Source organism: Microtus pennsylvanicus, chromosome 4 (genome assembly GCF_037038515.1).
Source record: "Microtus pennsylvanicus isolate mMicPen1 chromosome 4, mMicPen1.hap1, whole genome shotgun sequence".
In the NCBI taxonomy this organism is placed as follows: domain Eukaryota; kingdom Metazoa; phylum Chordata; class Mammalia; order Rodentia; family Cricetidae; genus Microtus; species Microtus pennsylvanicus.
The window spans coordinates 77,504,336-77,531,767 of record NC_134582.1 but is presented as its reverse complement, the minus strand read 5'-3'; the positions used below and the strand labels follow the sequence as shown (position 1 = coordinate 77,531,767).

Below are 27,432 nucleotides of genomic sequence, written 5' to 3'. Positions count from 1 at the left end.
GCGGGGCCTGACCTGCGGGGCCAGTCTGTCCATCACAGTCCAGCGCTCACCTGAGAAGCGGGCTGCTGGGGTTCGGCAAGCGGACTCCTGTGCTGGACTTGAGGGCTGGAACTGGGCTGGCTGCAGCTCAGGCGTAGGTTCTGAGGTAAGGTTTGTGGCGCAGCTCCGGGGACCCCTCGGGGTGGGGAGGGGCGGGCCGATCCTCAGAGGCGAGCCCCCAGAGCTGTCGGGTTGCAGAGGGATAGTGGACCCGAACCGCCTCGGACCCAAGCCCGCCAGGCCGCTTCGCCGCCAGCTGTGTGGAGAGTTTTTTGCCTAGGGTGGGGCTGTTCCCAAGCCCCGTTTCTCTGGGCAGTTAGAATGTAAGATAAATTGCACCGTGCAGCATCGGAGAGGTGCATTTGCACTGTCATTTGTTCTCATTTGTAGACTCTAAACTCTGCCCTGGCTTGGCGCCTTATCTCCCCAGCCCAGTCTGGAAGCCGAGGTTGCAGGAAGATGGGGCAGGCTGCTAGGTGCCCGTCTCCGTAAGGGACTCTAAGGGATGGTCCAGGTCAATCAAGTTCTGTGCAGCCTTTCTGGCATTCTCGCATCTCAAAAGGTATTTTCAGTCCAAGTGCATTTTTGCAAACTTCGGTCTTCAGATACTGCCCTTAAAAATGAATGTATCTCCTTCGTAAGTAAATATATCTTAAAACTACAGAGAAGTTTGAACTGTGCTGAAAAAGTTATACAGCTTATAAACAAATACATGTAATCATGATCACCTTAAATTTTCAGGGTATCTCTCCATAAATAGTAGGTAAAATGTGAGTTTTCAGATTGGTTTACTGCCTGATATGAATAACTTCCAGTGTAACTCCTGGCAAGTATTGCAATATTTCCATAACCTAGTTTTTCATATGGGCAGAAAATGGTTTTAATAATTTACTAATAAAATGACTTAATGTATATAGTGACTTATAAATAACCGTAGCGTAAGATTATCACATGCCCTAATGATGCTTTTGTGGTATTTTCCAAGACTGAAAGTGAAGGCAAATGGATGTTGGTGAGTACCCTATGGCAACGATTGCTTCATTTCACTGGTCCAGCGTCAACTGTAACTCGGAAGCCACCTTTAGGTAAGAGAGTCTTGAAAAAAGAAGCGATCCATTTCTTTCACATAAAAACAAGTGAAAAATAGCCCCTTATATTTAAGGTAGAAATTTTATATGAAAAATTTCCAAAAAAAACATTTTAATGGGAAAACAATACGACTAAGTGGCATTCCATAATGTAACTCATTATTTAAACTAAATAATGAATAAATGATCAGGAAAGTATTTCCAAGTAATACAGATCAATTTATCTTACATTCTAAAATACACTGACACACATAACTACAATGTTGTGCTTTATGAAGTTTGTAATTGGGAGGGTAAAGTTTTATATTCATTAGTTTATGTGAGGAGAAAGAAAATTAACATGTATTTACTAAATTATTGGTATTAACATAATATTCCTTTTTAAGAGGTTTATCCATATTGTGATTTTGCCTGTATTTATGTTTGTGTACCTACCATGTGTGTACCTGATGCACTTGTGGGTGCTGGCAATCGAACCTGGGGCCTCTGTAAGAGCAGCAAGTGCTCGTGTCCACTGAGCCATCTTTCCAGCTCCTAACAACGTTAATTCTTTATGATTCAGTAGACTGGAAGTTTAATGAATTCAGTAAATTGAACAATTCTTGTTATGGACAATCAAGCTGAATATATAACACAATCGCTCGGGGTAGAGAACTGTGAGGTAGTTATACAAAATCTGGCATTCGGATAAAGTCTTTATTTGTCTTCACTCCTCTTCTAGTAAAGTTTTATATTAGGGGTTGCCTTTCTTAATTTACTGAAATTTTTAATGATTTTGTAGGCTACTACGTGAAACAATTATCCTCTGATAATTGAGTTACAAGTTGGCCAGGATTTTGTTTTCCATTGCAGTTTCTAAGCCCTGAAAATGACTTTTCCCTTTTTTCAGTGATTTTTGTAGGTCAGTCCTGCTTCTGGGATCCTGCTTTATGTTGTGGTTAAGAAATGCTTCACACCACTCAGCTCGAGTCTCAAGACAAATGTGCTTTCACTGTAAATAAAGATTTCCGTGGATGTGAAGGTATGTTCAAATCTGGTACTAAATTGGTGTATATGTTCCTAATGTTGAGGGGTGAAAGGAGGGCTAGGTCATTAATCACAGTGAAGTTCAGAACCATTTCCTTACCGTTATAAAGCCTCTCAAATAATTGTACATTGAATACTCTGGGTTCTTACATAAAACATGCATAAAACATGCTTCTGGGATCCTGCTTTATGTTGTGGTTAAGAAATGCTTCACACCACTCAGCTCGAGTCTCAAGACAAATGTGCTTTCACTGTAAATAAAGATTTCCGTGGATGTGAAGGTATGTTCAAATCTGGTACTAAATTGGTGTATATGTTCCTAATGTTGAGGGGTGAAAGGAGGGCTAGGTCATTAATCACAGTGAAGTTCAGAACCATTTCCTTACCGTTATAAAGCCTCTCAAATAATTGTACATTGAATACTCTGGGTTCTTACATAAAACATGCAGAGAAAATTATAGATATGTTCTTGTATGTATCAATATATCTGGGCTTCAGCTGTTGGAGCTTGGTAGTGTCCCCAGGTAGTTAATACCTGCAGAGTCTTTCTGGGGAGAATAATTTCATTCTCGTGTTTTTTATTACTGACCACAGAGGAGCAGATATGTCCTCATGCCACCGCTCTGTCCCTGCTATGCCCACATTTCCCAGAATTCGTATGTCCAAGCTGCCACCTGAAATTCAGTACAAATCATATGGTTTTCTCTTAGAATTGTGACATGCCTTTCCAAATGAAAGGAGTTGAGAAAAATGCAAGTCAGTACAGCAATGCTTCTTAAGTATGCCCAAGGCGCCGATACTTAAAATGTTCCGCTCCTCCTAGCAGCTTTATGGGGACTCTGACCTCTGCCTTACGAATGAGAAACCAGGCTTAGAGTCACATGGTTACTACATGGCATAGCTGAGACTTTCCTGACAGATGCTTTTAGTTGTACTGTCTCCCACATCTCCCAGGAGTTTAGCAGAATTTCAGTGTGGTGCTTCCACAAAAGCTGGGGTATATTTGAATGCTTCCCCTTAGAGGCCCCTAGCCACTTCTCCCATCCACAAAGGCAGTCACATGCAGTTCTGTGTTTCCTCTCATGCAGTTAACATGCTCCCCTCACATGTCATTTACCCTTGTGTTCAGCCTTTGAGCACGGTTTTGAGAGCAGGTTTGCGCTCTGTCCTCAGCACACGGTAGCATTTATCAGTGCATGGAAGCGGAAGGTTGCTGTGAAAAGGGCGCTGGTTGGGTTACTGCCCATTCCTTATATCAGTCTCTACAGTTAGATTACGGATGTTTGTGGGGTGCATCAGTCTATACAGTTAGAGTACAGATGTTTGTGGGGTGCATATCAGTCTATACAGTTAGAGTACAGATGTTTGTGAGGTGCATCAGTCTATACAGTTAGAGTACAGATGTTTGTGGGGTGCATATAAGTCTATACACTTAGAGTGCAGATGTTTGTGGGGTGCATATCAGTCTATACAGTTAGAGTACGGATGTTTGTGGCTTGCCAGACAAGAAACAAACGGCGTTTTCTGATGCTTACAGAATGAAGAGGAATCATTTCTCTGCCGTGAATAACGCTGTCCAGTCTTCACCAGTGGTGAAGCAGCCCAGACGTGGGCTCCGCCTTTCTCTCCCGCACGCTCATGTGCTCCCTGTTCTTCCAGACTGGGGGACTCTACCGCAGCACGTGATATTGCACATCTTCCGGTATCTTCCTTTAATAGACCGAGTCCGCGCGTCTTCTGTGTGTAGGAGCTGGAATGAAGTGTTTCATGTCCCTGATCTCTGGAAGAAGTTTGAGTTTGAGCTGAACCGGTCAGCCACTTCCTATTTTAAGTCCACTCATCCCGATCTCATCCAGCAGATCATCAGGAAGCACGCTGTGCACCTGCAGTATGTCAGCTTGAAGGTATGAAGCCGCGTGCGCGCATCGGTGAGATCCTTCTGTGAGTTTGGATCCTTACTTGGAGGCACTTGGTAAATACACCATGGTTTTTAGCCCACGTTGCTTTCTGATTGTTCTCTAGTTGTTGCACAGACTAAGATAGAGAGCCCGAGCTGTAAGTAAATGACTTAAACTTCAGTTTTCTCACTTGGCTATTATTATTAATACCCAGGTCATTATAAAGGCCTAAAAGCATGAAGTGTTGCAAAGTTATTTTGCCATCTTTCTGTTTCTCCCTTTGTAAGCTCAGACATTCCGTAGAAAAGCAGTCATTTCAATTGATGAAAGGGATCAACAAAACTTGGTTATTAAATTCCATTAAATAATTGCATCTCCAGTGGTTCTGACACATTACCTTCAGGAAGTTCATATTAAAAATTGTCTTTATAGGTTGATAGTAGTATTGAGTCAGCGGAAGCTGCCTGTGAGATTCTCTCTCAGCTGGTAAATTGCTCCATCCAGACCCTGGGGTTGATTTCCACAGCCAAATCAAGGTTTATGAATGTGCCAAAGGTAAGACTACTGGGCCTTTTGTGAGCTACGGTAGACTTCTTTTTAAATGATGTTTGTGTTCATGTGCGTGCAGGTGTGCGTATGTGTGCATGCATGTGACTGTCAGAGGACGTGTGCCCTCCCCGCAAAACCCACCACCCACCTCCTGTAAGGCTGGGTTTCTCATTGACTTAGAGTTCAGCGGCATGGCTAGCCCAGCTGGCCAAGCCTGCCAGTTAAAACCCGGCGCTGGATAATCAAAGAGGAAAGGTGAAGTCACTTAGACATTCCCAGCACTGTCCACTGCAGGAAGCACTATCTTCAGGCCTCTCCCGAGTGTCCTCAGCTCTGCAGAGACGTCTTCTCAAACTGGTCACCGTCTGCTCCTACTGTCTTAGTTTAGAAGATACTCTGTCCAAAGCAATGTAAGGGAGAAATATCCTTCCCTGGCACTTCCAGTGCACAGTCCAGCATGGTTGGGAAGCCGAGGAGCAGGAGCTTGAAGCATCCAGCCATACGGCATCGTTGTCAGGCAGCAGAGAATGCTGATGGTTGCCGCTCTTCAGTGCCTACCCCCATTCGTATAGTCCAGGATCCCAGAAGGGTGCTGGCTACAGCCAGCGAGCCTTCATCTCAGCTGACGTAATCAGGGTGGTCCTGGGACAGTGAGGGGGCTCAGCGGGTAAAGGTGCCTCCCGCCTGGTCTGAGAATCTGAATTTGAGCCCCAGAACCCGTATGGTGGCAGGAAAGAACTTCTGTAATTTGTCCTTTGTCCTCTTCATCTGGTAATAGAGTGTGCACATGCATGAACACATACAGGTAGTAAGTAAATAATATGATAATCCCCAAAGGCTCCGACGTGACTCAAGAGTCTCTTGAGTTGACCACCAGCACCAACTATAAAGCCGACCGCATTTCATCTTCTTTGCACTGTTAGTTCTCCAAACCATCTCAGTGATGAGCTCAGCCTGTTTACTGGGCTCGCCTCACACTCACCCCTTTGGAAGCATGAGAGACCATCCGTGTTGTTTACCTGTTTACCAGGAACCCAGGTTAAAGTAGTGTTCACTTTGTAACTAGCTCTTCGTTACAGCCGTTGATAAAAATCTCCTGACAGAACTCTCCTCCAGAAGAGGTTAGGGATAACAACATCCTACCACCTGTAAACTGGGTCATGGCTCTCTCAGCCAGGCTGTCTGCTAGCCTGTTGTCGTTTTAGGAAGTAGGCTGGAAAAAAATTGGGTCATTTGGGGATTTAGAATAATATGAGTAATCAGATGAAAGCTGACTAGCGTTGAAGAGTCACTTCCTTGTTTATAGTCCACAGGCTCAGACTGACCTTATGCGTCTTAGAGTCCAAAGCTAAGGCTGCCAGTGCCCATCAGCCTCCAGGGCCAGCTTCTGGGGTTGCTATGCATTACCCGGCAGATGCCAGGCAGTGGGTGGAAAAGCTAGATGAAATTATGGGACTTTAGACATGAAGAGTATAGCAAGTGGGACTATGAGGAAACCTGTGCTGTGCCTCTTCTGTGTCCTGCAAGACGAAAACAACTAATTCAGAGTTGATTGAAGGGGAAAAAAAACCAACTTTATATTTCTTGAAAAAGAGATAAGGTTCTGTATTAAGTTAGTAGCACTCTAGCCCTCTGCTGTGTGAAAACTACTTTTAATTAGTGTAAGACCATGTGTTTACACATTTATAACCAATGTAGTCATCCTAACAGGGCCAGCAGAACCTTTAATACAACCAAGATGGAGTTTGTGGAAGGGAAAGGGATCTTGCCTTGGATTTGCTTTCCACACTTTCCAACTTGGCCAGAAATAATGAATCTGAAAATGTGTGGAATTCTGCCTACACTGAGGTCACGCTATTAGTAAGCTTTATTTTGTAATTCTTCAAAAATGTAACTGCCTTATTTACTTCGTTTAAATCTGCTGGGTAAAGAACATAGGATTATGGCATCCCTTCATCCTTTGAAAAGTATTATTGATTGCTATGCTGCAGACACTGTCTTAGGTCTGGAAATATAGAAGTGAATGAAACAGGGAAAAGTGTATTTTTCTGGGAGGAGGTAGGAAGAACCCAAAGAATTCTAGGCTCTGAGGGCCATACAGATCGGCCTCAATTCCCCAGTTCTTCTGTTGCAGGGAGAAGCCAACACAGACCATGCGAAAGGAGAGCGCATGGCTGGGCCATGCAGGCTTCATCTGTGAGCCTTAACTCTGTTTCCTGTAGCTCCCGTGCTACACAGTGTTATGCTTCAGGTCTTTTCCACCTTTAATAATGCAAACGATTTAGTCTTCACTCATGAAACAGAGAGAAACAGACTCTGCACTGAGCTTGGCTGGTGGTCCGTAGTTAGCTAGACCCTGTTCTAGAAAATAAATTAACTATAACTTTTTAATACTTGACATCGAATTCTTAAGGTTGAAAATAGCTAAGACATCCTTTAGGAGATATTTGGAATTTTTTCTTTCTCATTGTTCCATTTTCAAACCTACACCACAAACAAGTTAGTTTTCCCCCAGAGATTCAAGGTTGGTTTTGCATATCATTCAATATTATGTAACACACAAAATGGGTTTAGAAATGGAAATCATGTGATCATCTCACTGGACACGTGAGGCTTTTCCCAGAGTTAAACACCCCAACATTCCTCTAAAGTTAGATAGGAATGTCCACCTAACCACTCTTAATTCAATATAATGCATGCAATCCTAGCTAGAGCTCTATCATTAGAGAAATAAATAAAAAGGATACAGATGGGAAAGGAAGAGAATGATTACTCACACTTGCAGACTTGAGTCTATACTTACAAGGTCCTAGAGAGCTCACCAGAGAAACCTTAAACTCCAGCAAAGTAACAAGACATAAAGTCACCACAGAAAAGTCTGTAGCCTTTCTATATATTAATAATGAAACTGCCAAGAAAGAAGAAAATCCCATTTATAATGCCCCCAAAAGACCCCCAAAACTCAGAATTAAGCCTAACTATGGAGAAAGGTAGTAGGAGACCTCTGCAATGAAAACCTTAGGACATCAAAGAGAGGAATTTGAGAAGCTGGAGAAACCTTATGGCAGGATTAGTAGTGTAGAAAACGACTGCATTGGCCGAAGTGGCTTAGAGATTCAACAGTCTCCATCAGAAATGCATTCCAGTCTTCACAGCGGTAGAGAAGACAGTTCTGTTGTTGATACGGAAGCACAAAGAGACCTCATCGCTGCAGCAATTCTAAGCAGAAAGAGCAGCGTGCAAGTACAAAAGCCAGGCTCGAGTTATAGCTCAGAGCCACAGTTCCAGAAACTAGGCTTGGAACGGTCACAAAAACAGACATACAAGCCAGTGTTACAGAATGTAAAACCTGAAAATGAGACCAAACAGGTACAGCATGCACTGGAAACAAACGCAGCATCTTCAGCAAATGTTGGTTGGAAAACTGGATGTAGAAGAGTGAAACTGGATCCTCATCTCTTACCCTGTAGAGAAGTCATTGGAACAGAATGTAAGCTCTAAAACTGAGCTCAGACAGCTACCACCACCTAGTCCCCTACCAAAGACAAGAACCCATACTAAACAAATTACTGTATGCTGTATGTATATTACAAAATACTGTATGTATTACAAGTTATGCTACTGGCAAACTACCTGAAGTCATAAACTACACAGAGATTCATACATAGCCATGTTTGCTGATTTACTGCTCACAATAGTTAGGAAGACAAACCAGCCTAGATGTCCATCAACAGACAGTACACACACAGTAGAACTTTTTTCACCTTGAAGAAATGCAAAATCATGATATTTTCAGGAAAATATGTGGAAGTAGACATGAAGATGTTAGCTGAAATAGATCAAACTCAGGACGACAAATACAGCATGCCTTCTCTCATGTGCCCAGCGTGTATGTGAGTGTGTGTGTGTGTGTCTGTCTGTCTGTGTGTGTGTTTGAGGTTATGAAAGTAGAAAGAGAACCACGGAAGAGGGAAGCGGGGAGAGAGAGAAAGACAAACGGAATCCAGATGATGAGAGCAGGAGTATCTGGAGGGATGCGGGGACCAGAGATAGATGGGTCGGGAGGATGGGGAAAGGCAGAGAGAAGGGCGTGGAGAAGAGGGAAGCATAGAGACAAACAAGCATGAAAATGCCGGAATGAAACCTATACTTTGATACTAACTTGAAATTTTATTTAAAAGGAAATAAGAATGTCGTCTAATGGCTAGTAATAGCATGAAAACATAGTCTATTTTTACTGTATTTTAGCACCTAAGAATTCGTTTTTTAATGCTACTTGTTTGAAACTAGGAGTTTTAAATAACGTTTTCGTAATTTTTTTCTTACTGGCATGCAAGTCTCATTTTGTGTCAGCACTTACAGTTGTATTTGTCAACTCAAAGTCGTCATCATCAGTTAAGATCGGAGATGCACCTGTGGACCATCCCTCACTGAAGATTCTCGTGGCCAACAGTGGTGACACTCTGCGACTCCTAAAAATGAGCAGCTGTCCTCATGTTTCGTCTGATGGTAGGTCGTGCTTTTTATGTAAATTGATTGATGGTTTTTACTATAGTAACAACAAATTACCTATTGAAAAGTACACGCCTTTGGAACATAATTTTAAAGAATTTTATCAAAAGCAATCATCTTCAAATTAGATGTAAGTTGCTTCTTCAGAGAATATTTTCCCCTTGGACATGTGTTAATCTTGTCAAAATTAGTGACCCATTTTTGACAATTTCATGCATGTACATAACATATTTTGATCATGTTTGCTCCCGTTACCTTCTCTTGTTCCTCCCTCCCCTGTCAGGGCCCTTCTTCTTCCCAGTTAGCCCCCCTTCTAGTTAATTTCTTCTCCATTTTGCTGACCCTCTGTGCTATTGAGGTTATTAGAGCATGGACAATTTACCAGTGGCAACACCATGGGAGAAATCTTCTCCCCTAGCAACACTCAGAAGAGTGGAGGCTGGCAGCACACGGGGTTCATAGCTGAGTAAGACTCCTCGGTCAGCCTTCAGAGCACTGGGAAGCATTATGAGAGCTAGCCTGCAGGCAATTTCCAGCTCGGTTTCAGCTTGATTTGTCTACACCCTGCAGCCAGAGCCTGCGGCCATCATCTGGTGTCTATTTCACTTGCTTTGAAGTTTTCATTTGTAGATGTGTTTATTCCAAGGTGTGCCATGTGGGGTGGGGGCAGTTGTGAATGGATTGTTTTCCTGATTTCTCCCTTAGCACATGTGTTATTGGAATGTAGAAAAATGCAGTGATTTTTGCATGTTCATTTTGCATCCTGCCACTCTTTGCTTTCAAGGTTTTCCAGGAGTCTTATGTAGAGAAGCATGTCGTCTGCAATTTCTTTATTTCCTTTCCTCTTGTCTTCAGGTTCTGTTGCTGTGATAAAACACTGTGACCAAAAGCATCTTGGGGAAGAGGGTTTTATTTCATCTTCTGGCTTACAGTCCATCGTCCAGAGAAATCAGGACAGGAACCTGGAGGCAGGAAGTGATACAAGGCCATTAAGGAAAGAGGAGAGCTGCTTACTGGCTGGCTTCCTATGGCCTGCCCAGCTTGCTTTTTAATACATCCCGGGGCTGCCTGCCAAAGGGTGACACCTCCCACAGTAGGCTTGGCATTCTGATATCAATCACTAAGTAAGAAAACTCACCACTGGCCGTCTGGTGGAGGCATTTTCTCAATTCGATTCCCTCTTCCCAGATGACTCTTGTGTCAAGTTAACATAAAACCAGCCAACTCCCGTATTTATATCCCTTTCATTTGCTTCTCTCGGCTTGGTGTTCTAAGGCTTCTGTTACTGTAGTAAGAGCAGAGGACGTGAGCAGCCTTGGTTTGTTCCTCGTTTTAGTCATTTGAAATTTTCTCCGATTTGTATAATGTCAGCTGCAGGTTCATCATAGACAGCTTTAGTTATGTTGAGATACACTTTCATCAAAGATGACAGCCTTTATTATGTTGAGACACATTCCTTCTGCTCCCACTTTCTTCAAGGCTTTTATCATGAAGGAATGTGGCATTTTGTCCAAACCCTTTTCTGCTTCTATCGAGAAAAATCATGTGATTTCTGTCTTTAAGACCTTTTATGTGATGGCTTACATTTACTGATCGGCACACGTTGAATGTCTCTTGCAACTGTAGAATAAAGCCGACCTTATCATGCCGAATGTCCCTTTTACATGTTCCTATATTTGATTTGCAAGCATTTTTAAGCATGTGTGTGCAAGTTTGTGCGTGTGTGTGTGCGCGCGCGCACGTATGTGTGTGTGTACTCATCGTTTAGAGTGCTGGGACACATAGGCTGTGGCACATTTGTAGAAATCAGGAATGTGTCTTTACCATCCAACTTCTTTGAGACATGGTATCTTGTCTGCTACTGTAGCCACCAGGTCAGCTGACCAAAGACCTTCTGGGAATTCTGCATCCCCAGCTTCCGTTCTTGTTGTAGGTGCGCTAAGATAGCAGAAATGCTTCCACATGCAGCCTTACATGGGTTCTGGGAATCCAAACTCAGCTATCCTGCCAGTACAGTGAGTTCGTTAACCACTAAGATTTGCAAGTATTTGGTTGGGATTTTTGGCATGAATGTTCATCAGGAAGATTGGTCTGTCATTTTTTTTTCTCGTTAATTTTTTAAATTAATGCCCCAAAGTAGTAGGTTTTATCATGGCATTTTCATGTATATATTGTGTTGTTATTCTTTATGCCTGTCTGCCTCCCCTCCCCACTTCCTGGCCCTCTTCCTGCCCCCTTTTGCTTACATATCACATGTTCCCATCATTCTCTGTTCCTCCATTGTTCTTCCCTGCCATAGCCCCTTTCATGCTTGGTAGGCTCTTTCCAGCTGACCCAAGCTAAGGTCATCCGGGAAGAAAGAACCTCAATTGAGAAAATGCCTCCATCAGTGGGGACATTTTCTTAATTAAGAATTGATGTGGGCCCAGTCTCCCATGAGTAGTGCAGCCCCTGGTAGTCCTGGGCTGTGTGGAAAAGCAAGCCGAGTAAGCCATAGAAACAATCCAGTGAGCAGCATTCCTCCATCATCTTGCCTTCAGTTTCTGCCTCTGGGTTCCTGTCCTGGCTTCTGTCAAGATGGACTATGGTCTAGATGTCTAAGCCAAATAACCCCTTTCGTCTTCACCTTGATTTTGGTCAGTGTTTTATCGCAGCCATGAGAGGAAACTAGAACCTACTGAGCTTTCACGCTTTACATGTATGTGTGTGTGTGTGTGTATGTGCATGTGTGTGTGCACACGTGTGTACTCGTGTGTGAACTTAAATATAAACTTGGAGTATGTTAGGAAGTGTGACATTTATCTTTATGAATCTACCTTATTTTGTTTAACACAGTAATCTCCAGTTGATTGATTTTGCTGAAAGTGTCACAATTCCGTTCTTATGACTCAGTAGAAGTCGTTACACACAGAGAGAACGTTTTCTTTACCCACACTCACCTGTTGCTGGACTCCTAGGCTGTTTCCCCGTCTCAGCTCGTGCGAATAGTGCCTTAGTCAACGTGGTTGCCCAAGTGTCTCTGCTGTGCTGAATTAGCCTTTCAAGTGTCCCTAAGATGGGTACAGAGAGTTTTATGGTAGCTCTAGGTTTGGCTCTTTGGGAACCTCCACACCGATCTCCTTAGTGGCTGCAGCGGTTTGCATATCCCTCCCCCAGCCCTATGTATGGGGAAAATTTTAATTAACCTGCACACATATAATGATATGTGTTAGCGGCCATTTTCCCAAACATCTGTTGTACTAAAATAACTAATAGAAAACTTAAGTTGACCTCATCTGTTTTAGTATCAGCGTGATTCTTTGTTCTTAAGGATTTCCTCCATTTCCCGCAGGGATCCTCTGTGTGGCAGACCACTATCAGGGCCTCCGAGAGCTGGCATTGAATTACTACATTCTGAGCGATGAGCTGCTCCTTGCGCTGTCAAGTGAGACTCACGTAAACCTCGAACATCTCCGAATAGATGTTGTGAGTGAAAACCCTGGGCAGATCCGGTTCCACTCCATTAAAAAACACAGTTGGGATGCGCTGATGAAACACTCTCCGGGGGTCAGTGTTGTCATGTACTTCTTCTTATATGAAGAGGAGCTTGAGACATTTTTCCAAGAAGAGACCCCCGTCACTCACGTTTACTTCGGGCGTTCAGTGAGCAGGGCCATTCTAGGCCGGATAGGTGTGCACTGCCCACGGCTGGTTGAGTTAGTGGTGTGTGCCAATGGCCTTCAGCCCCTGGACAGTGAACTTATTGGCATTGCTGAGCACTGTCAAAACCTGACAGCCTTGGGCCTGAGCGAGTGTGAGGTCAACTGCAGCGCCTTCATTGAGTTTGTACGACTCTGTGGCCGAAGGCTCACCCAGCTGTCAATCATGGAGGAGGTTCTGGTCCCTGATGACAATTACACCCCAGACGAAGTTCACACTGAAGTCTCTAAGCACCTGGGAAGAGTGTGGTTCCCGGATGTGATGCCTCTCTGGTAACCAGCTGCCAAAGGTTCCGAATTCTCTGTTAGTAGGATTAGTTATTGTCTGTCCATGTAAATGTAATTTTTGAGATGAGCCACTGAACTGTGTTAGGTTAAATATTTGCTGTTTGCCAAATCTCTTAATTGGTTTCTGTAGAATCATTTGAAAACAATATAGCAAATTTAAATAGTCAGAAGTTGTTGTCAGTAGGACACAGACACTGTGTTAATTAGAGCATTGGTAGGGTAGACTACAGGTGTCCAAGGCTGAGAGAGACTTCCATTTCTCAACCTTTGGAGGCATGTTTAGCTTACTAAGAAATTTATACTAAATTTATAATTAATATGTAATTACAATTTACAGTATTAGGTCCCTTTAAGTTATGTATTTTTATGTTACAACCTCATGTTATTTTAATTTCATCTGTTTCATTTGGTATTAATATGTTTTACAAAGCTCATACTGTTAAAAATCAAGGTACCATTATAGAGGTGTGTGTCATTGTACTTAAAATCTTTTTGGCATTTTGTGATTTATTTATTAGTAAACAACTTTGATTTCTAGAGTATTTTAAATTCATTTTTACATAAACTTGGAAGGTAATTAGTATTATGTTAAAATCCAGTAATGCTAATTCATTTCATAAAATACAGCAAATAGAAGGTACTGTGTTTATTAATTGAATACACGGTGTGGGTACAGAGGTGAATTTTGCAGGATGTGTTTGGAAATCAGTGTTTACTGGCCTGCTGCAGTTGATCTGGGACTGTGCCCTGTCCTTCGCGTATGTGGCCTGTCATCTGATTAGTCACACTGGTGACGTCCTTCTCCAGCTTGTCCTTAGGATGAAGATGTCGTCTGAGCAATTGCCTGGGTGCTCTGTGCCATTTCCTGCCACTGTGCCCGCCCTTTGCCCACTTCTCTCCTTCTCTGTCCCTCCAACTTCTCTGCCCTCTGCTACCACAGGCGTCTCTCCGAGATCTCTCTACCGGCTCCCTCTGTGCTCCCCCAGATCTTTCTATCCCCTGTGGCACTTCTGAGGGGACGTCGTCCTTGACACCTTCCCAGCTCCTGGGCCAGACCCTTTGCTCACATCCTGAGTACTCTGCTCTCCTTTGTAACGCCCACTGCTATGTGTGTATGACCTGCTTGTCTCATTATGCCCTGTGCACTTCATTGTGCCGTAAACTCCCCTGTACAAGATCACTGCTCTGTGTGTGTGTGTGTGTGTGAGTGTGTGTGTGTGAGTGTGTGTGTGTGTGTGTACAGTTATTAGAAGTCAGCTTTCAAAAAGAGAAACATGCTTATTATTTTTCAGTTTTGGCGAGTATCCTCACCTATTAAGCAGTTAGGACTCACTGTAGTTTGTAAACAGTTTGGAAGTAGACTGTCCTTCCTCATTCAATCTCATGGTGAGCTCTGAGACAGGTGACTTACGGTCACGTGTGTCGCTCTTAGAGCTGTGCGTTGTCTTGGGTAACAATACTAAAACCTTTCTTGAGGTCAGAGTTCTTAGTATTGCAGATAATATCATTTCTACCTAAGACCCAGAAAGGTGTGCCGTAATTGAAAACTTGAAATCTAATCAGGGCAACGACACCACAGGCATAAGAGAAATGGCTTCACTATGATGGAGGTAGGGGCAGGGTAATGGAAATACTGAGTAGATAAACCTATGGGTTCACTTGCTGTTGCCTTAGTGAGATAATGTTGTGCACACCTGCTAGCAAGGTGACCGGGTACTAGTGGGTGCACACCTGCTTAGCAAGGTGACCGGGTACCAGTGGGTGCACACCTGCATAGCGAGGTGATTGGGTGCCAGTGGTGTGCACACCTTCATAGCGAGGTGATTGGGTGCCAGTGGTGTGCACACCTTCATAGCAAGGTGACCTGGCCCCAGTGGTGTGCACACCTTCATAGCGAGGTGACCTGGCCCCAGTGGTGTGCACACCTTCATAGCGAGGTGACCTGGCCCCAGTGGTGTGCACAGCTGCATAGCAGGTGCCAGTGGTGTGCACACCTGCATAGCGAGGTGACTTGGCCCCAGTGGTGTGCACACATTCATAGCGAGGTGACCTGGCCCCAGTGGTGTGCACAGCTGCATAGCAGGTGCCAGTGGTGTGCACAGCTGCATAGCGAGGTGACTTGGCCCCAGTGGTGTGCACACCTGCATAGCGAGGTGACTTGGCCCCAGTGGTGTGCACACCTGTATAGCAAGGTGACCAATTGCCAGTGATGCTTGCCCTAGAGGCTAAGGGAGCAGAACATTGGGATTAGAGAAAAGACACCAAGGAATGGTTTTTCCCTACAGCCGGTTGCATCGGAAGAGGAAGACACTGGGCCCTCTGAGAAGTATGAGATGCTGTGCTCTAAGTAGAGCTTTTTAGGGGCTCCTGTGGGAACCTCATGAACTCAACGATGTAATGGGTCATGGTGGTCGACGTTTATTAATTCATGTCCATTCTCCCTGGTTGCTTACCTCCTGGGTTAGTGAAAGGAAGGGCAAAGATTTTAAAGACAGCCGAGAACAATACAAGAAAATGCTGTATCTGTAGTGTCTCCCTATGGATGTCTCCCCATGTCCTTTGGAAGCCCGTGAGTTCTGCTTTGCCCATGGTCAGAAAACCTGGCTAGATGAGTGTGTTTCGTACAGATGGGTCATGAACGTTAGTGTTGAGAGCATTTTAGTCCTGTTTGCATGCTTCTTCGTGTTAAAATACTTGTGTTTATTGGAGGATTTGGGGAACTTTCAGATAATTTTGTGGGCAAAAGTAAGTGTAGAGAGAGGAGAGAGGAAAGAAAGATCTTTCTGTATGTCAAACTAAAGAAACAAAAAAACAAAAACCTGAATTGTCGCTTTTTTTTCCTTTTCCTTGCTGTGTTCCTTGCAGGCCTCGTTTGCTTTGTGCACAGTATCCGGGGATGAGTCAGGAGGGTTGGCAGATGTTATCAGGTGCGTCTGCACCGCCATAATCCCTCTCTCCACGAGTTCACCCTGCTGTGGCCTAACCTCTTAAATTGGCTGCTGACCTTGCTGTTCCATTAAATTAAGAGTTCACCCTGCTGTGGCCTAACCTCTTAAATTGGCTGCTGACCTTGCTGTTCCATTAAATTAATTTTTTACAACTAAAAGCATTTTCAAAATAAAAATCCTTTTACTCATATTAACTTACACTTATCAAACCTGGCAATGTCTGGAACCACATTTTTGAGGTGTCTATTATAATAACTTTTATGAAGAAAAAGCAAAGTTACTTGGTATTCTTGTCATTTGAACTTTAAATAAGAGCCCACGAGCAGCTCTGATATCATGCACTAGAGGGCGCTGTACTCTAGTTCTTCCTAGGAAAGATGTTCGTCCTCTGGAGTTGGCGTTTCTATAAAACGCCTGGCAGGCGGAAGATAGTGCACCATGCTGCTCTGGACGTTCTCCCTCCCTTCTCCAGACAATCAGCTTGGTTTTGCAAGTGCTAATCATATTTAACTGTGTTTCACCTCCTAAGCACCAGTCCAGAATGTTGATTGTTTGGAAGGCTGAGCACAAACTTCATTGGTCAGATAGTTAGAGCGTTTTCAACTGCCGTCCGAGCCTACAGCACTTACTCTATGTCTGCAGCAGGAGCCTGACGCTTGTCCATTGAAAGCAAATGCAAGCCCTCAAAACAGTACAAAGTTATTCGACACCAATGAGCACTACAGAAGGTCATCAAATTGGTGATACATATCATATATTTTTTAATCAGTATTAAATTGGGGGCAGGTGGCTTGAGACTGGGTTTTTCTTTGTAGCTTTGGAGCCTGTCCTGGAACTTGCTCTGTAGACCAAGCTGGCTCAAACTCAGAGCTCCTTCTGCTTCTGCTTCCCATGTACTGGGATTAAAGTCATGCACCACCAGTTTCTGGCAAAACTTAAATCTCTGGGTTTTGTTTTGTTTTGTTTTGTTTTGCTGGTTATTTTGTTTTCTACTTATTTAATAGTGTTCTGCATGCAGACCAGAAGAGGGCACCAGATCACATTAGAGATGATTGTGAGCCCTCATGTGGTTGCTGAGAATTGACCTCCGGAAGAGCAGCCAGTGCTCTTAACCTCTGAGCCATCTCTCCAGCCCCTAAAACCTAAATTATAATGTGCTGGTCTTGTGTAGATATTGTGACGTGGTGGATGCTGACAGGAACCTGAATGGGTCCTTAAATGACTGGGAAACATCACTAACTCCTCCAGCCACCTACATACATGCATGTCCAGTTGCCTCTATGACACACTTTAGTTCACAGGAAATACTCATGTGTCACCCTTGTCTGCACAACGGTGCCACTGCGGTGACTGGAATGTGTGTGACTCGCTCTTCCTAACCCTGTGGTAATTAGGTTTTTATTTATTTTCTTCCTCCCTTCCTCCTCCTCTCCTTCCTTTCTTCCTTAATTTTATAACCTATATGTGTTCTTGGAAATTGTGTTATTTTATTTGTTTCGACATTATAAAAAGAGTGTCCCGCTTTTTGTAAATTTTTCGCTTTCCTTGAATTACTGATTACTTCTGTCATTTGTATATCTTGTAATATTCGACTGTGTGTTATTGATGATGACTTCTGTATGATATTTGGCTCTGTAATTATGACCTGGTCTTTAAAATCTGTTGCTGTTAATGGACATTTGAGTTGTCCCTGGTTTTACTATGACAAGTAGTGTTGTCATGGACATCATTATGCATCGGAATACGAACGGAGTCATTGCTCCAGTAATAAAGGCCAATTCATTGTCTTTTTCCTTGAAAAACCTATAAGTAAGGATGGAACCATCCTACATTTCAAAAGGACGGAAGCAAAATTTCGTGAGTGAAATTTCCAGACGATTGCTCCAGTTTAGTCATTCCTTACTGACCTGTTTAGAGCCAGAATTTTTCTGTCTTTGCACATCTACTTGGTTTTGTTTTTCCCTCGTACTTGCTGTCAGCAGCTTTAAGGAGTGATGTATAATATGTTGGGCATTATATGTATAATGATGTCTGGCGTTGCTGGATGAGGCCGCCTGACCTCGATCCTCAGACACCTCAGCTAAGAGTAGTTCTCTTTCTCATCCTCACACGCCCTGTGTGTACGCAGCCTCACTGAGGTCTAGAATGTGCTGTCTTCTAGAGGAGGCCACCATCACTTCCCAGGAAGCCTGTTCCTTTTGCGTAGCATGAAGGGTTACCGATAGAAACACCAGCAACCTTCACCCTGTGACCGGCTGTCCCTCCAACTAGCCTGACCAAGGTAAGTGCGTGGCTGAGATCCCATCGCCTTAGCATAAGAGGTTCATTAAGGGCATGTGCCACGCCTGCCTGAGAGCACCTCTTCATCCCTGGGTCATGGAAAGACCTTCAAGCTCTTTGTCCCTCTCAGGCAGAGAAGCAGCTAGTTCAGAGGTCTCAGAAATACAGTTTGGACATGTTGGGATTCATTTGTTTATTTCTGTCATCAGGACTTAAAAACCTAAAATACAAAAGCACCCTGGTCCTCTGGGTGTCAGGAAGGTCAGGGTGACAATGGGTTGGAATCAGAAGTGTGGGGTTTGCACTGATTGTGTTTCTGTTGGAACACACGTTTCTTCAGGGCAGACATGTTCACGCTCCACTCTGGACAGGATCTGGTGGTGTCTGTGCTCACAGGTATGCCGTGGGGTCGCTGGAGTCACAGTTTTCAATGTGTACGTGCGACTGGATGCCGGGGTAAACTTTCTGCAAGGGCAGCAGGGTGCCCAGCTTCTCTCCCTTCTTTACAGAACCTTTATACTTAATTGGTTTAATGTAGAAAATTTTGACACAGAAACCTGAAAGAAATAGAGATGTTATTTGGACTTCTGTAGCATTGAATCAGAAATTTAAAACACAGGGCTGGAGAGATAAATTAGTTGGTAAAGAGTTTGCCTTGCAGGTGGGTACCAGGGCTTTATCCCTATAACCCAGGGAAAAGCTGAGAGTTGGGGCATGTTCTTGTGATCTCTGCCCTAGGGAGGTGGAAACAGATGTGTTCCTGATGTTGGGGTCCCAGCCAGCCTAGCCATCCGGCCAAGCATCGGGCCAATGAGATACCATGTTCCAAAATACAAAGCACCTGAGGAATGACAACTGAGGATGACCTCTGGCCTTCACACACCACATACACACACACACACAGACACACACACACAGACAGACATACACAGACATGCGCATGTGCACTTGCAAAACATGTATATGCACACATTTAACATATAAAAACAGCCATGGAAGTTTTTGTGGCACCTCCCTGGCAGCCCACCATGTCTTTATGAGTCTGAGTGTTTCTTTCCCAGCCGCAGCTGTCAAAAACTCATTGCAGTGAGTGATGAATGAGACCTTTGTGCTTTCTCTGAGGAGCTCGTGGCCACAGAAGTGCCGCTGATGCTCCGGGTGAAGAGTGGAAGGATTATATGGTCCGAATCTGTGGCAGGAAAGGCAAACAGTTTTTCCATGAAGCAAGGTGTCTTGTTCCATGGCAGAGTGCACCTGGCATTCTTATTAGAGATGAAGGAGAACTGAGGAGAAAGATGCCAGGCTGTTCAGGGATGCACTGTGGATGCCATTCTGGATGCTTTCAACTTCCTTTATTGAAGAAGAGGAAAGAAAGATACTCCTGGACTAACAGATACTTCTGTGCCTCAGTGTTGGAGCCGACAAAGCTGGCAGAATCTGGAAACTTTTCGGTTCTCTAAAGAAGATGGTGTTCACCAATATGCTGTCAGAGAGCCCTTAAAGAATGTAAGAAACCCAGGACCAAAGCTCCAAAGATGCAAGGTCTTGTTACCCAGCGTGTCCTGCATCACAAATGCCAATGTATTGCTCTGAAGAAACAGCATGCTAAGACAAGGAGGAGGCTGCAGAAAGTACTAAGCTTATGGCTAAGAGAATGAAGGAAGCCAAGAAAAAAAACACCGGGAACAGACTGCCAAGAGACGTAGGCTGTCCTTGCTGTGAGTGTCTGCTTCAAAGTCCAGTCGAACCTTAGTCTTTAATAGTGACACAGAATGATCAGACTGGGGGGGGGGCAAGGGGGTTGGGGTGAAAGTTGACAAAAACCAGAGGAAGCAGAACTGAATAAACAGGAAGACAGAATCCTAGTTTAATACAGGATGACAGAGAGTGGATTCTAATGAAATATTGGAGAATAGAAGAATAGCAGAAAAACTTAGAGAGTAGAAAACTGACCCAGAGTAATGTTATGTCCAAGACAACATATATAAATGTGATATATATACATATATTTATTCTAACAAAACTACTAGTCCTAAAAAAGAAAAGTGGAAACAAAAAAGGATACTTTTCTAAATATATGTGTGTATATATGTATATATAGTATATATTCTAAATAGATGTATATATTATATAAATATATGTAGATGTGTGTATATATTCTAAATATATGTGTTTAGAAAAATATTTATACATATAGACATATATTCTAAATATAATTCCAAGTAAAAACATAGTATAATGTAATAATTATAAAATGGCAAGATGGTGTTGGGATCAGATATGAATTGTCTGTAAATGGGAATGAGCTTGTCTTCTTTCAACTCTTTCCCAAGGGCACAAATGAACCCCAGTTTTATGCTGCGTAGAATAACACGCAGTGATTTAAGTGGCCGAAAATAAGACTCGAACAAAGATTCATCAAGGAAATGGAGGCAGCAGAAAATAAGGAGCCTGTGACCAGAGTACAGAACACAGCCCCAAACACACTGAAACAGACACAGAGCCAGGTTTAGCGCTAATTGCCAGTTCTGAGGAAGATGGAGCCCGTATACTATCCATGCTCTAAATAACACAGACGCTGGTAAAGAGAGGGTCGGGCGGAAAACAAAGCCGTGGCATTGTACTGTGCAGTATAGTAACTGCAGCTCAACAAGGCAAGCACTTAGCATGAGCCAATGTGAATTTTTATTTGCTTCACAATCAATACACAATACATTTTAAGCAATCAGCATAAAATGAAAAAAAGTACTTCAAGTAATCAGAGAGTACAGAGTGGTCATTGAAGGGCTGTTGGCTTAAAGACACCATTACACACATACACACATACACACCCCCAAAGCCCCATACAAACTGGCATCTGGTTATGCAATATATTATTTGAAAAAGAATGGTGTAGTAAAACCCAGTCCCTCCCTCATATCTTACACAAGCCCACTGGAGACTGACTAGATCAAAATATGAGGCGAACATAGTAAGTTTCAGTGCTGGCAGATGTGTCTACACAGGTCAAAATAAGTGAAATAAATTACTAGATTTGACCACATGAAAACAATTTCTGTGTGTTAAGGAAGTGGCGCCCTGCAGAGTGGAGAAGTGTGTGCTCATGCACACCTGGCAGAGGGCACCCATCAGGAAACATAAAGAGCTTCTATGTATCAGTAAGTGCATATTCCAGTAGGAATTTGGCAAAGTATTTAGATAAACACATCACAAAAGATTGTTATCCATGCTATCAAAATATATGGAAAGGTGCCAATGTCTTTGCCATGGGGGAAAAGCAAATTGAAACCATGGTGATAGGCTCCACACCCAGGCCCAGCAGCAGGGAAGCCTGACGCATGCGTGGAGCAACTGGAGCTCCCAAGCTCTTGGCAGGGATGCAAACCACAACAGCCACTTGAGAAAACAGCATATCAGCATCTCCTGCAGCTGAAAATACACCCTAGGTGTGACACAGCACACTGCCAAGTGCTAAGTGTGCTAGCCACATAGCAGTCTGGAACCAGGGTAGCCAGGGCTGGTTGGAGGCACTGGGACCACTTGAAGATGAACTCCAGGACACAGGTGCGTTGTCAGCTGACCCAGTGACCCCCTAGTCTAAATGGAAGAGGGTTTGTTTTTGCTCACTGGTAGTTTGAAAGAGAATGGCCTCTATAGGCTCATATATTTGAATACTTGGTCCTCAGTTGGAACTGTCTGGGAAGGGTTAGGAGGTGTGGCCTTGTTGGAGGAGGTATGTCACTGGGGGTGGACTTTTTGAAGTTTCAAAGGCCCATTCTATTCCCAGTTAGCATCTCCTCCCTTCCCTCCCTCCCTCCCTCCTTCCCTCCCTCCCTCCCTCCTTCGTTCCCTCCCTCCCTTCGAGTGTGTGCGCGTGTGTGCGTGTGTGTGTGTGTGTGTGTGTGTGTGTCACTGGCCTGTAGCTCACCCAGTATGCTAGGCTGGTTGGTCAGCAAGTCCCAGGGAGCCTCTGAGTCAACCTCCCCAGTGCTGGGTTTCACCACCATATTGGGTTTTGCCGTAGGTTCTGGAGATGGCTCTCAGACCATCATGCTTGCGAGGCAAGCGTTTTACAGAGCAGGCTCTCTCCCCAACCCTGATCATGTACCTCTTAATGAGCACGTGTGTTTGTCTCTGTGGTAGGGTGAGGGTTAATCTTTGCTGTCTGCCTGGATTTAGGGTCCTTAGAAGACCCTCGGTCGAAGAATTTCCACAGAGGTTCCACCAAGGAGGAAAGCCCCATCCTAACCCGAGTGGCACCATGGTCTAGGGGCCTAGCTGAAGAAGCGCTGGAAGGGAAGGCAATATGAACAGTGGGATGTGTAAATAAAAGAATGACCATGAGCCTTTGGGGATTTTACCCTTGGCTCCCTGGTCCACTGCCATTATCGGGAAGGTTTTCTCTTTTTTAGTAAGCTGTATGTTTTCATTTCTAAAGAAAAAGAATGAGCATTATATGAACATGCAAATTTCACAGCCATGATAGCTTCTTCAAGAAACAGTGCAGACTGCTTAATTCCACCGATCCTTCCAAACAGGCCAGACTAATGTGCGGCACAAGGGGTCTCTGGGAGGTTGGTCATGCATGCTGTCTTGCTGCGCAGTGTGTTCACCTTGTGACAGCTTATGAGAGTCCACTTTTGCACCATGCACAGTTTTGTGTCCATATCACACCTGAATAGAATTCAAACGAATAACAGCAAATCCAGTCCCTGGGGACCTGCTTTACTGAGCAGAGAGGCGTTTGGAAAAAGCTCACATTCAGTTGCTGCGGAAGTGCTAACGTTCGTGAATTGCAAGGTTCTGGTAAATGAAAGTATGTGTCTGCCATGGCTACCAGTTTTGTTCAGACATTCTTCTAAGCACAGCCACCTGGGCTACAGAGGGACCAGCTTGGTCAGCTATGGAGTTTTGCACACAAGCAGGTTTCAGGGAATCATTAGGCACCCTCTGTTTCTTGGGGTTTTGTTTGTTTGTTTGTTTTGGTTTTTTGTTATTGTTTTTTTTAAGAAATCTGTTTTTTTATATTTATTTATTTATTATGTATACATAGTCTGTCTTTGTGTATGCCTGCAAGCCAGAAGAGGGCACCAGACCTCATTACAGATGGTTGTGAGCCACCATGTGGTTGCAGGGAATTGAACTCAGGACCTTTGGAAGAGCAGGCAATGCTCTTAACCACTGAGCCATCTCTCCAGCCCTTTTTTTGTTATTGTTGTTTTGGCTTGGTTTGTCCTATATGTTCTGAATCTTATCATCATGAAAGAAACATGAAACTTCTGTGTCTGGAACCTGCATTAAGTACGTCAGCATTGCACCAGACGGTGTCCCAGATCTCTCCTCTTACCTCTTCCAGACAGGCGAAGGCCATTGTTGATGGCGTTTTTGTTTCTGTAGGGCTTCTCCTGGCCCACTATCATCCCAGTGAAAGGTGCATACACAACAGATCCATCCGAGCACAGGACATCCACACCTGGGTGATGCCTGTTGGTTCTAGAATATAAATAAGAACCATCAGACTGAGGGGCTATCTCGGGGAAACGGCCAGAAGAAATTGTAGTGCCTGGGATAGTTTACTCTGTTTAGCCTGATTTTAACCTCTCTGCTCTGCTCGTGAGTACTAATGGCCATATTGGAAAGATTAAATAATTTAAAATCGTATTTCCTTCATAGTAAGCCTTAAGTATTATTATAGGATATCTTGAAAAAAATTGAGACAGGGTGTACATGTACATTTTATTGTCATCTGAATCTTGACCCCTTTAAGGCCTTTTATTTTTTAGCACTGGGAATCAAACCCAGGGCCTCGTGGATATGAGGCAAGTGCTGTACCACTGAGCTACACACCCAAAGCCAATTTAAAAGAATTGCTGTTTTAGGGAACCTATTGCATAGCTATCATGTGTTCCCTGGGTTTTATTTCTTTTCTCACAGTAAAAGTAGTTATAAACTCCATTTGATGTAAGTACTATTTTAACACAGTGAGGGCTACCTCCCAGCCTTGTCAAACTGCGTGGAGCCCAAACAAGCTCATTCCAAATAGCAAGGCGTCTTGAGTTTGTCTCTATGACCGGGCAGTTCTGGCTTGCCACTGCTTTAACTGCCTATTCTTCCCAGACTTTCTACTGAACAATCAGATTCACAAGGATGGGACCCTTAGAATTGTGTAGAAGGCAATATTGATCGGGTTCTATGGGAAGAGTCTAGAAGTTACTGTGTAAATTAAAGGTACAAACTTTTGAGTGCTCGCTCATTTTGAGGTCCCTCTTCCTGTTCGCCATCTCTCAGTCCCATCTTGAGTATTTGATGTCTTTGTAGGCAGGACCGTGTGAGAGCTCCCCTGTGATTCGGGCAGAGGTCAGTGCTACAGTTTGATAGAGGGCTGCTTGTCAGCAGCCTGAATGTTTTCGGAACCTCGGGAGTATGACCCTTGTCTAGAAGGGATCAAGAGGTTCTTGCTTGACTAGAATCAGCCTCTAATGTTAAAATTGCAGAACCTTGGTCAGTAACAGTAGAGTGGATGCAAAAGAACCCAAAGGGCTGAATTCAAGTGTAGCCTTCACCATCTCCAACTCTGTGGGATGATCAATCACTTCAAATACCTTATTATAAAAACAGTGGGGTAGTTTGGTTTTCTTCACGCTGGAAAGCCAGGTGAAGTGAGACGATGTGTGGAGAGGTGGAGAAGGAAAGCGTGTTGACCCCCTTCCCTTTCACCCTGCTCTGTCTCCAGTGCAGACCCCATCCTAGAAGCAGGGTCTTAGAAGCTGCTCCAAATACAGTCACCGTTGCACAGAGCTCTGGGTTCCTGGCTGTCAGAGGGAGGTCCTTGTGCGCCCTCTAGGAAACAGGACAAAGACGACATGAAAAACGGATGTCTGTGCCTCCTCGTACCTTTGAGCAGAGTACTGTCCACAGCCATAGCTGTCGCATGTCCGGATCTCATTGGAAGATTTGCTGGCACATATGTTAGCCCACGGTCCTGCCAGGGCTGCAGAGGAGAGAGGTGAGAGCTGTGGGCATCTTCAGCCTGGGTCTCCCTTGTGTGTCTACTCCCCCCTCCTTTGAGGAGTTCATAGGTAAGTTCTTCCTATGGACAACTGATTCAGACATAAAACTTAGCCCCTTTGCTGTATAATTCTGTTCTGTAGCATATAAATGTGTATATATAATCACTCATTTCTTCATCTCACTGTTCCAAATCATTCATGAATACACGGTATAAACTGTGCTTTTAGATTTTCCTTTGCATATGACCAGACCTGGGAGCCACTGTGGCTAAACAAAGGTAAACAGCATAGCTTTAAAAAAGAAACAACTTTAGGAGCTGTACAGTAACTTTGAAATGTTGCTTTATAATCAGGTCTAAGAATGGCATCCAGGCAAAAGTTTGACTCTCAGGCATGGCGTATTCTATCTAACTTGCCAACTTCACGCAGCACGACCTCAATCTCAGATTTACAGACTTGGAAGTAGGATTTGAGACATAATCTAAAGTGCTAAGCCACAGTTAGTAAGGTCAGAAGGAGGCTGGGAAGGGAGTGGAGATGATTACATGAAGGTTACGAGGAGTAAGCACAGTGAGAGGCAGCTGCAGTCTGTAAATGCAACTTACCCCTTTAATATTACAAGTAATATCAATTGAATTCCCTGATTCTCAATGTTAATATTCACAGAGGTACAGTTAGCAATCTTAGCCTCTCACTTTGAAGCAAAATTTGGTGGTTGGTTGTATTAAAGGACATTTTATTCTTCCTGGCAGTATATATGCTGTGAAGAAGAGCTGCAGAATATGGTCGGTAAGTATATTTTCTACTGTAACTTAAACTATGAGTCTCAAAAGGCTTCTACTGTGGGTCCAAGCTTCCAATGAATCCTTGATCCAATTCTAACAGCATGGCTCTAGAACCAGCGTTTTTCCTGGACAGCTGAAGCATCTCGTGGACAGATTGTCATTAGTCTGTTCAGTTCACTTGCCTACCATGAGCATCAAGAGGACTTTACCTTCATCCCAATCCAGTCTTGCATCAGGAATTTCCCACCATCAATTCATCCAGCTCTTACTTGAGATTTTTACCTTCTAGGGTTTTGTGGGGGAGAGGGTGAGGTGTTAACATATTAAGTTCCAGGTCAGGCCAGTGAATGCCTTTAATTCCAGCACTCGGGAGGCAGAGTCCAGCGTGGACATCTGCTTGACTTGCATTCAGGAGAGAGAAGAGAGGCTGCTAGTGTGCTCACCCAGAGTATGGGCTACCCTGCTTCTTAGAGAGGGAAGGAGGGGGGAAAGGCACCACAGGGAGACTGAGAACCCCCTCCTCCCCCTGTGCAGGCGGATCTCTGTGAGTTTGAGGCCAGGCTGATCTACAGTGAGTTCCAAATAGTCAGGGCTACACAGAGAAATGCTGTCTCAAAAGCCAAATAACTGGAGGCTTGTCTGAAAGCCTTCTTACACATACACATGTTGACATTTCCCTCTCTGAAGAATCAGGACATCTGGAAGAGGTGGTGGAGAAACCCCCACAGCCCCACCCACTGCATTATTTTCTAACCTACTGCAACCTTAATTATAAATATCAAATTTTATGTTGCAAGTTTGTTATCATAGACTTTTAAGATCGGAGCAAATCAGGTATATACTTTTCATTAACCAGGATTCAACTGTACTTTCAACTTACCCGTGGAAATCAAGGCAGCTGCGATGAGGACTGTTGTGGAAAACATCTGGATTTTGCTTCCTGTCTCTTCCTCTAATTAGAATTGCTCCGTGCACACACTGTTCAAGCTCGAGTTAATATTCTCTGGTAAGTTAGGTTCAGAACCCTGTATTTCTCCTGGATTCAGAATGAGACACGGAAAGCACACCGAGACAAGTTAAACTGTAGCATGCTGTGGAGAGCGGTCCGATTGCGCGAGACCTCTGTGAGAGCCTTTGATCTGGGGAAGCAGCCAGTGCTACCGGGAATCCCAACTACATATTAACAGGACTGACAACAGTGGGTGCAGACTGGAGGGAGCATGTGCGTGTCGATGGCGGTGTGGCTCTTACTGTCCTTCCATGGACAGTGCGTGTTTCAGTGGAGAACTGACTGGTCATGACGGGGATGCT

The 27,432-nt window shown here is 44.0% G+C and overlaps 2 protein-coding genes and 1 long non-coding RNA gene across 6 annotated transcripts; 2 read left to right on the top strand and 1 right to left on the bottom strand.

Moving 5' to 3' along the window:
* The first annotated feature begins 74 nt into the window (after nucleotides 1-74).
* LOC142848025 (F-box/LRR-repeat protein 21) lies at nucleotides 75-17,818 on the top strand. 4 transcript variants are annotated; one of them, XM_075969477.1, is made up of 7 exons: nucleotides 75-145; nucleotides 430-601; nucleotides 1,025-1,124; nucleotides 3,691-4,057; nucleotides 4,484-4,606; nucleotides 8,938-9,109; nucleotides 12,444-17,818. In XM_075969477.1, exons 3-7 carry the CDS (start codon nucleotides 1,042-1,044, stop codon nucleotides 13,085-13,087), a joined length of 1,389 nt encoding a protein of 462 aa, XP_075825592.1. In that variant the 5' UTR covers nucleotides 75-145; nucleotides 430-601; nucleotides 1,025-1,041; the 3' UTR covers nucleotides 13,088-17,818. The 4 variants fall into 4 exon arrangements, 3 of the variants coding, with proteins under 3 accessions (XP_075825592.1, XP_075825589.1, XP_075825591.1); XR_012910351.1 differs by lacking the exons at nucleotides 75-145; nucleotides 430-601; nucleotides 1,025-1,124 and adding an exon at nucleotides 2,323-2,434 and having other exon boundaries at nucleotides 12,444-14,841; nucleotides 14,958-14,982; XM_075969474.1 differs by lacking the exons at nucleotides 75-145; nucleotides 430-601; nucleotides 1,025-1,124 and adding an exon at nucleotides 2,323-2,434.
* A 686-nt stretch (nucleotides 17,819-18,504) lies between these two features.
* Nucleotides 18,505-27,232, bottom strand: Lect2 (leukocyte cell derived chemotaxin 2). The gene is made up of 4 exons (XM_075970932.1): nucleotides 27,002-27,232; nucleotides 25,221-25,317; nucleotides 23,674-23,819; nucleotides 18,505-18,883 (listed from the first exon to the last, which is right to left on the bottom strand). The coding sequence occupies exons 1-4, from the start codon at nucleotides 27,045-27,047 to the stop codon at nucleotides 18,717-18,719; spliced, it is 456 nt and encodes a 151-aa protein (XP_075827047.1). The 5' UTR covers nucleotides 27,048-27,232; the 3' UTR covers nucleotides 18,505-18,716.
* Nucleotides 25,096-27,219, top strand: LOC142848743 (uncharacterized). The gene is made up of 3 exons (XR_012910465.1): nucleotides 25,096-25,332; nucleotides 26,089-26,125; nucleotides 26,978-27,219. It is a non-coding gene; the product is annotated as an uncharacterized LOC142848743 (long non-coding RNA).
* Nucleotides 27,233-27,432: the final 200 nt, after the last annotated feature.